At 42.1% G+C, this 9,780-nt stretch overlaps 1 protein-coding gene across 1 annotated transcript; it reads right to left on the bottom strand.

Moving 5' to 3' along the window:
• Positions 1 to 1,567: 1,567 nt before the first annotated feature.
• LOC128103919 (zinc finger protein 809-like) lies at positions 1,568 to 4,347 on the bottom strand. Its single transcript, XM_052728606.1, has 2 exons — positions 4,170 to 4,347; positions 1,568 to 1,678 (listed from the first exon to the last, which is right to left on the bottom strand). Exons 1-2 carry the CDS (start codon positions 4,330 to 4,332, stop codon positions 1,578 to 1,580), a joined length of 264 nt encoding a protein of 87 aa, XP_052584566.1. The 5' UTR covers positions 4,333 to 4,347; the 3' UTR covers positions 1,568 to 1,577.
• Positions 4,348 to 9,780: the final 5,433 nt, after the last annotated feature.

Below are 9,780 nucleotides of genomic sequence, written 5' to 3'. Positions count from 1 at the left end.
CATCAAGAGTTTATTAATTTAAAAAAGGGTTTGATATAGCTAAGACTGCTATGGACATCTTTTACCATTTCAAAAAGGCCATTCCATCTTTATCATCCTCTATTCCTTTACTAGGAGGCCTAGCAGCCATAAGGAGCAGGAGTATTGTTTTAATTATTTCAGCTATTTGCAAGCTCTGAGTGGCTTAGATTCAGAGCTACATAGTGTTAAGCTCTGTACCCTCATTTGAGATTTATATTATTAAGAAGGGAGAATTTGTGGAGGCCCAAATTACTCAGGGTCAGAGAATCTAAGCTTGTTTTACCCAGCAGGGCTGCATAAGGAGATGACTTGCCATGGGCATGTTTATCAGGTTTTTGGAAGGATCTACATTTGGCTGTACAGTGTGCTTTGATTTTGCAAGGGGGGAGATCTTTTGCCTCTCCCCTTGGCATGTTATAAATGGTGTTTTGAATACACCTTTGAGGCTACTGGGTATAGATCCATGCCCTCCCAAAGCTATCCTATGTTTTTGTCTTCCTTCTTGACAGCTAGGTCTCTTTCTACCAAATAATTCGTATCCCTTTCTCCTCCTCCTAAGAACATTAAAATAGGTGGGAAAAGTGGAAGCTGAACTCCTACAGTCCTCCACAAGTATTTTTTAATCTCTTCCTGGTAAACATCCTTGAAAGCACTTACTTCATCATTGATCTGAGCTCATTAATATGGTAAATCATGACAGACTCTAACTGTCTTCACTCTTCTGAGTCAGAGCTCTATAAAGATGCACTGGTGCCATTACCCTTGGTGTTACCATGATTACATTGACAGCTGCTAACAGGTGTGTGAAAACCAAGTATCTAATGAATATGTAAACAAACACATAATAAAAATCTACTTTGTTAACAGTAAAAAGAAAACCTATTACAAAAACAATGAGGAAGCACAACTGAGAATTGCTTAAAGTAACAAAATTTGCCTAAGATATACACAGGGATGGGATTTTTGTCAAGTAAAAAATGTGGTTAGGGGCTGGAGAGATGGCTCAGCAGTTAAGAGCATTGGTTGCTCTTCCAGAGGACCTGGGTTCAATTCTCAGCACCCTCACCCTCATGACAGCTGATAACTGTCTGTAATTGCAGTTCCAAGGGATCGTACATGTGCATACAGACATGCATACAGGTAAAACACCAGTGCACACAAAATAAAAATGTAAAAAATTGTTTAAAAAATATGTTTATATATTTCATTGGGTAGTGGTGGTGCACGGCTTTAACCTCAGCACTCAGGAGGCAGGGGCAGGCAGATCTCTGGGAGTTCAAGGTCACCCTGGTCTACAGAGTGAGATCTAAGACAGGTAAGGTTGTTACACAATGAAATCCTGTCCTGAAAAACCAACCAACAAACCAAACCATCAAACAAAAATAAAAACAAAAACAGAATCAGCAAAGTGGCTTGACAGGGAGACTCTCCAAGGACCACAAATGCTGTGTATCTGGTTCATATTACCAACTGTCTTCAGCACTCGTGAAAACAGCACACTATGACCAACACCCAGTGACCTCTCTTCTGGTTCGTCTTCTTTGCCCAGTATACATTCACAGACCTGGAAAATTCCAGACTGAGGCTTCTGCTTTACTCCAAGGCCCAAATCCATGCTCCAACTCGAAGATCAACTCAGGTTTGGTTGTGCAGTGCCCTGGAAATGGGGAATCATAGAGAAATAATGGCAAAGTGCTGTCAAGTCCACTGAAGAAAGACAATCCCATTGTTGATTTGGCTATGGTGGGTGCATTCAAATTTGTTAGTTTACATTCATGTTCTTCACTCTTTGGAATATTACTCTCAAGTGGCACAATAAATTACACAAAATAATTTTTAAAATTTCAATAAGCAGATGACAAGAAGAAACAAAGAGAAGAAATTTCTTGTTTGGAAAGACAACTTTGTTGTTCAATATTATTTAAGATATGTTATATTCATCTATGCTGTAGAATATTTGTTTAATGATGCAAAGATGTGTTGCATTATTTTATGTTGCATTTGTTTAACTCTGTAAAGCTGTATTACTGTGACTGTGTAAAACACTTGATTGATCTAATAAAGAGCTGAAGAGCCAATAGCTAGGCAGTAGAAAGGATAGGCAGGGCTGGCATGCAGGGAGAATAAATAGGAGGAGAAATTTAGGCTGAGAGAAGAGCGAGAACAGGAGAAGAGGAGGAAGCCAGGGACCACTGCCCAGACACACAACCAGCCAAGGAGTAAGAGGGAAAGAAAGAAACATAGAATAGAGAAAGGTAGGCAAAAGGTAGATAGGAAAATTTAAGTTAAGAAAATCTGCTAGAAATAAGTGAAGTTAAGGCTGGGCATTCATAAGTAAGAATAAGTCTTGTGTGATTATTTGGGAGCTGGGTAGGTGGTTAACAAAACAGTAAAAAGCCAAAACCAAAACAAAAAACAACCAACTATACAACTTGAATGCTACTTCGGACATCCTAGACATGGAAAGTGGCCTTAAAAAACCAGCCATAAATTTTCCTGAGGTTCTTAAATGTGACCTTGCACATGTTACTAGAATGACTGAAAATGTTGACCTGGACAATGATAATGCAGAGCTGCAGAGTCCCCGGTGAACAAATGTTCACAAGTTCCCAACAAAACACAAATCAATTGGAAGTTTATGAAACTGATGGCAGAAATATAAATTAGTATTGATAATAAGAAATCCATGGGAGGCAGAGGCAGGTGGATCTCTGTGAGCTCAAGGCCAGACTGGTCTACAAAGCAAGTTCCAAGACAGCCAGGACTACACAGAAAAAACCTGTCTTGAACACCCCCAATACCTACCCAAAAGAGAAAAAAGAAATGTAGTTTATGTTTCTTTAAAAAATAGATCCAGGGAATAGAGATTTAGCTCATTGGTGGGGCATTGCCTAGTTTTCAAGTAGCCCTGGTTTCAATCCCAAGAACCAAATAAGCCAGCAGTGGTCTCACATACTGGGTTCTGAGATCAGAAATTCAAACTCTGCTATATATGAAATCCAAACTCAGTATGGCATACACGAGACCTATCTCAAAGAAACAAAACAAAATATAGAAATACTACAGAGCAATACTCTTCCACTCTTGAGTTTGTGTGTGTATAAGTATATACATTTAGATTACAGAAACATTTTGCAGAGAAATTTGCACTGCCATCATTGCTGTAGGACTGTCCATAAAACCCAGGATGTATAATCAAGTAGGTGATAATCAACAGAAGAAATGGTAAAGAGAATGTGGCATATATACACAACCACATGAACAGTGACATGGATACAGCTGGAGGGATTTTTTAAATGATGGAATAGTTTGAGATGAGCTGCAGCTGTGATGCTGAGCTGTAGGAGGCCTTAGCCAGCAGTCATGGTAATGAGGTAAAGAGAACTAGAGAGCAGATATCTAGGGCTCCCAGGAAGGTAAAGGGGCTGGTAACATTCCCTCACAGGACTCACACAATCACTCAACAGATTCCAATGAGGAAATGTGTCTGCTTATCCTCCTGTGGCATAAAGATGTAAACACTGCCTTAGGTGCAGTTTTCAGTGAGAGTTGCTTGAGATTCATCTTTGCTCTCTATTGCAGGAAACTCATTCATTCATCAGGAGAGACGAAAATGCATGGAACTTTTATTCTGTCTCCCCAGCAATGTCAGAAGACATAAGTAAAATGTGACAGGCACAGGAACAAAACCTGGCATGTTCCCATCATGCTTACAAGCTATAATTTAACTCAAAGCTGTAAAGTACTGGTTGCTAGAGTGTGGAAAAGATACAGGACAAAGACACAGAAAAAAGATATATATAGCCACTGGGGTGCCTTTGGAAGGAATGAAAACCCTGTAATGTTCAGCAGCACAGCAGTGAATTTATAGTTGGTAAATTACCTGAGTATTTCATAATAGCTGTCAGAGAAGTTTTAAATGATCCACATACAAAGAATACCTGAGCTCACAGCCTCACCAACTACCATCAGATAATCATTGCACCTCAGTAAATGTATTGCAAAGACACACTGTCCTACATAAATATGCATGGAAGTTTCTGTCCTAAAGTGTCTATTGAGCTACTACCAACAGTTAGGCATATTCTCTTAGTTCTCAACCAAGCAGAAAGGAGTTGCTACTAGATTTACAGAGGGGTCAGACTCACCCACGAACACCAGGCTGCTGTAGTTCTCCAGCATCACATCCCTGTAGAGGGTCCTCTGAGCAGCATCCAGGTCCTGCCACTCCTGCCAGGTGAAGTCCACCACTACATCCTCAAAGGACACTGATCCCTGTAATGACAGATGTCTCTTCAACCCAAGCACCATGAAGTCTCGGGAACAGAAAGTGACACCTCAGTCTTCACTGTGACGTGCACTTAAACAGCATCTTACAGAAGGTGCAGCTCAATTTGTATTCTGGCTTAGTTAGCTTCTCTATTACTGTAGGAAAATAAAACCAAATAAACTGGCGAAAAGCAACCTGGGGAGGAAAGGGTTTGTTTGGCTTAGAGGTGACAGTCCACCATCAAGGGAAGCCAAGGCTGGAACTATGGCCGGAACTGAAGCAGAGAACTCTGGTTATTGGCCTCTCTATGGTATGTGCAGTTGGCTTCTTTTGTGCAACCCAAGACCACCTGCCCAGGAGTGGCTCCATCCACAATGGGCTGGACCTTCCCACACCAATCATCGGTCAAGAAAAGGCCCCACAGATTTGTCACAGGACAACCTGATGGAGGCATTTTCCCAATTGAGGTTCCCTTTCCCTGATGACTATAGCTTGTGTCAAGTTGCCCACAAAAACAAAAGAAAAAAAAGAAAACACAGTCTGTATTTTTGAGAAAGAAAAAAATCAATACAACTGTATTCTGTATTTATGCAGTGATTCAAGAAACTAGGACTGTAGATCTTTCCATGCAGTTCAAATGGAAACAAAATCCAAGGAATAATATTCATGTATGTAAGGTTTGTGTTATTAAGTTCAAGTGGAAGACATTTATAAGCCCAGCCATATAAAAATAGTATCAAATCTGTGAAAGCATAAACCTTGATGAAAATACAAATACTCAGGCTGGTGGCACAGCATTATAATAGAATCTATGCCCAGAGTTGCACTGCTGTGAGATCTGTTCCTAGCATCTATTGCAGACTAGATAATGCTCTTGAAATATGGATCCTTGGAGCTGAGTACAAGGCTCAGCAGTTAAGGGCACTTCTTTGGCCTTCAGAGGACCCTGGTTTGGTTTCAACAATCACACAGTGGCCCACAACCACCTGTAGCATCTGGTCCAGGTGATCTAACACCCTATTCTGACCTCCCCAGGCACCAGGCATGACATGAATGTGGTGCATGTGTTGTATTTTAAAAAGGCAGGAAGGAGTTACACCATACAACTGGACCCATGTAGGAGGTTTTTTGAGGGGAGGGAGAGAAGGGGCAGAGAAGGGGGCAGATGCCAGTCCTTTGGGATAAGAGTGAAGGAAGAGAAAGAGAGAGAGAGCAGGTGTACAGAGCTGGCCTTTTATAAGGAAACATAGGGCATGCGCACAGGGTGTGCTCTTAGTGGCTGCAGCTAAGGATATGTCCTGTTAGGACCCTAAGGGCAGGCCAATAAAGATGCCTAAATACTAACAGTGTGTACATATGATTGACTTGCCTCTGCCTCCCAAGTGCTGGGATTAAAGGCATTAGCCACCACTCCCAGGCTACACCTTGCCCTCTATGAAAACTGATTGTCTGATTAGAACTTTAATTTGGATTGTGGAAAGGTTGGAATGGTGCAGTTCCACAGTCCAATTACAAATCTCCTTGGGTATCATTCCCTCCCCTAATATCCAGTCATTGCCAGTCTCTGTGTTTGACCTGATAGCTTATGACTACCAAATGACGCTTTGGTAATATATTCATATACCACAGCATGAGCTTCTAGCAACCGAAGGCTAAGAATTTATCAGATGATGTCTGAGATCCATACTTGAGGTCTTTCCCCCTTGCTTGAGGACTGCCTACCTGATGTTTCCACCAATGTATTTCAAGTGCTTCCACCCACTGTGTTGTTAAAGTTTTCCTGTCTGGCCCACAGTCAGGACAAACTCTCTCACCCGCCAGTCCCACAGCCCCTCAGACCCGACCAAGTAAACACAGAGACTTATATTGGTTACAAACTGTATGGCCGTGGCAGGCTCCTTGCTAACTGTTCTTACAGCTTAAATTAATCCATCTCCATTAATCTATACCTTGCCACGTGACTCGTGGCTTACCAGCATCTTCACATGCTGTTTCTCATCATGGCGGCTGGCAGTGTCTCTCTGACTCAGCCTTTCACTTCCCAGCTTTATTCTCCTCCTTGTCCCGCCTATACTTCCTGCCTAGCCAATGGCCAATCAGTGTTTTATTTACCAACCAATCAGAGCAACACATTGCCATACAGAACATCCCACAGCACTTCCCCCTTTCTTTTTTTCAAAAAGGAAGGTTTTAACCTTAACAAAGTAAAATTACATATAATTTGGGAATTTGGGTGTAGCTTCTCTTACTACTTCCTGCTGGAGGGGGGCGCTGTATCTTATGGGGACACAAAGAAAATTTTAGGATTATGGAATAGTCCATGAGGCTGTATCATCTGAGCCAGTTGCCTTCAAACCATTCTGGATGTTGGATCATCTGGGCCATGGTGTCATCAGAGACCTTTCAGGGGGTCTTGGCTGGTCAAACCTGATGTATCTTAATCTGGAACAAATCCATAGCCTCTGGCTTTCTGTGGGAACAAAAGCAGAGTCTCCTTTCCAAAGCAACATATCCTTATATCCAAATTTTGAAGTCATGGTATCTTTAAAATATACATATTGGTTTAACTTAACATCTTTTATGATCAAATGTTTTTCTGCAGTTAAAAATCCCAAAGACAACACAATCCAGATTCTCTGTGTAATATCCATTTTTACGTGGCTTATTTTTTATACTACCTTTACTGTCTCTTTAAAGACTTTATTTTTTAAAACTATGTATTTGTTTCTATAACTCTATATATCACTTTTGTCTCTTTCAAGCCTACGTATCTTTTACACATATTGTAAACTATTACATCTGAATGATCTTTGTAACATGCCATTTACCTATACTCTATAGTTCTCTGAATTTTAGTATGTGTTTCTTGCTTGATATTGTTTCCATTGGTTGTAGTTCCATCTTATCTAGGTCATTATCCCTCATTATTCCTGGACAATATTTGATAACCATTCCTTTGTATATAGTCTTGTATTAGGTTAGAACTTTCTTATTTAGACAAAAAGGGGGAGATGTAGTGGGTAGCCATTCCAGCTTTGATCTGGAAGTTCCAACCCCCATTGAGACTTCAGCAACTGTCACGCCTACAAGGCTGAGCCAAGGGAGGCGCCTGGAGACTGGAGAGCTGGATCGGGGGGCTCGCGCTCGGTTCCGGGACCCTGGACTGGAGAGGTGGACCAAGCAGAGCTCCAGAGAACACCACGGGACTGCGATACACCTTCCCCAGACCCCGTGACCTACCTATCCCTTAATTTGTAAGTTACGCCATTAAATAAATCTCCTTTTAACTACGTGGAGTGGCCTTAATAATTTCACCAATACCACTGCTTTGATTTTTACTACAAAAGTTTCATAAAATTGTTACCATATTGAAACATGGAATTGGGAGTAATTAGTAAGTCAGTGTTCCAAAATCATGATCACTCATATTTGTCTTCCAAATAAACTCTTGTTCTTGCTGAGGTAACTGTGGGGGTCCACAGTGACTCAGTTTCCCACAATGACTCAGCTTGAAGCTGAAATTCATTCTGACCCAAAAGAGTTCAAAGCTTGCTTGTTCTATTCTCTTCAGAATCTGTGAAAAAGGTCTAATAGGGCTCCTGGTAAAAGTACAGGGGCTGTGAGAAAGTCCTGATTAGCTTGTGGGAGAACTGATTATTTAGCAAATGCTCAATTCTAGGCAGGCTGCTGATGTTAAGGGGTGGGCTATGTTTGAGATCCCGAAACTGCCTCTTTCAAGGGCAGGCTAGACCACCTGTGCTGTGCTTTATTCTACTTTAGCCTTTCAGTTTGTACATGAGGTGGCTGAGAAGTAAACTCAGGGCTTGCTTGGTGTTGACCAGAAGTCCTCTCAGAACTGATTTTCTTTCTCCATCTAATCTTTTGTCTCTGTGTTGTTCCTCAGCCTCATTCCCTACTCATCTACCATAATCAACTCATCAGCTGGTTCCGACAGGTAACAGCTGTGATTTTGTGCATGTGCTTTAAAGATTTATTTTATTTTTAATTTAGTGCACGTGTATGTGCTTGTGTATGTGAGTGCAGTAGCCCATTGCTGCCAGAAGAGCTGTCAGGAGAGGGCTTGAATATCTTGGAGCTGCAAGGTACAGGCAGTTGTGAGCCTCCTGGATGCTGGGAATAGAGCGCAAGTACTCTGTGTTATGCCCAGATCATGGGGACACCTAAAAGACCACTAGGGAGACCGAATCCCATATGTAAAAGTAAAGAGTCTTTATTTCAAGCTTGAGCTTGGACTCTCCATCTCTCAGATGCAGCAGTGAGAGCTGAGAGCACCGAGCATCAGCACAGCAGGGGTTTTTGATAGATTCACAACATGCCCCCATGGTTGGGCATGCCTGAAGGACCTAGACACTTCTGCCTAGCCAGTTCCGGGTCAAAATAGCCAGTTCTGGGTCAAAATGTCTCATGTGACCAGGACCCCATGGCTGTGCATGGTTGTGTAAAGCACGCAGCGCAACCAGTGATCTATGCACATGCGTGGAGTAGCCACATGAACCTGTGTACGCATGTGCAACCCAGCCTTTATAAGCTGGCACCATATTCCCGGCTTCCCTCCTTATTCACGTGTCTTTCTCACAGGCCTGTCATGTCTGTCTCTCTCTCTTATCTTAATAAAACTCTTGTTAGTGGATTCTGTCATGTTTCATGACATTTCCTCGCAGGGTAAGAGCACCACCAAATAACTAACATCTGCTGCCATTACTCGGGAGTTATCTAATTTCTGCCAGCAAACAGGCAAATGGAAACAGTTACCCTATATCATAGCTTTCTTCTTTCTCAGTGCTAAATCATCTCTTTTGGATTCCTTCTCTCCTGCTCATATGCTCCTAGCTATGCCTAAACCAGAGGATACTCTGAATCCAGAATCTCTGACTCTAGATCCTGCTAACAAACCTCCACCTATCATACCTCCAGCTCCTACTCCTACTCCTAGGGCAACTGTTCCTTCAGCTCCCCTTCCGGATTCTTCTTCCTCTAAAGCTGATTCTTCCTTGGCGACAGCTATTTCTCCCTCGGCAGCAGCCGTTTCCAAAGGCCCTGCCCTGGCTCCAACCTTCACTCCTCCTACTATCCATTCCCAAACTGCTAAAGTGCCTGATTCCAGCCATCCAAACCCGTTCACTATTCTTCCTTTGCAAGAGGTGGCTGATGTGGATGGACTGATTAAAGTTCATGTTTCATTCTCTCTTGTAGAACTCTCTCAGATAGAAACTAAGCTGGGTTCTTATACTTGTAATTCTGCTTCCTTTATTAAACAGTTTCAATATATAACTCAAACTTATAGTCTCACCTTTCATGATATATACATGATACTTCCTAATAATTTACTTCCTGAGGAGCTCAGGTGAGTATGGGAACAGGCTAGGACCCATGCAGATGAAATTCACCAGACTAACCCCTCACATCCTCCAGGAGCCAAGGCAGTTCCTGACCAAGAACCACACTGGGACTATAACACCCAGGGTGGC

Source organism: Peromyscus californicus, unplaced genomic scaffold, assembly GCF_007827085.1.
Source record: "Peromyscus californicus insignis strain IS unplaced genomic scaffold, ASM782708v3 Scaffold_8__1_contigs__length_139910024, whole genome shotgun sequence".
In the NCBI taxonomy this organism is placed as follows: Eukaryota; Metazoa; Chordata; class Mammalia; order Rodentia; family Cricetidae; genus Peromyscus; species Peromyscus californicus.
This window is presented reverse-complemented; position numbering and strand designations above follow the sequence as displayed.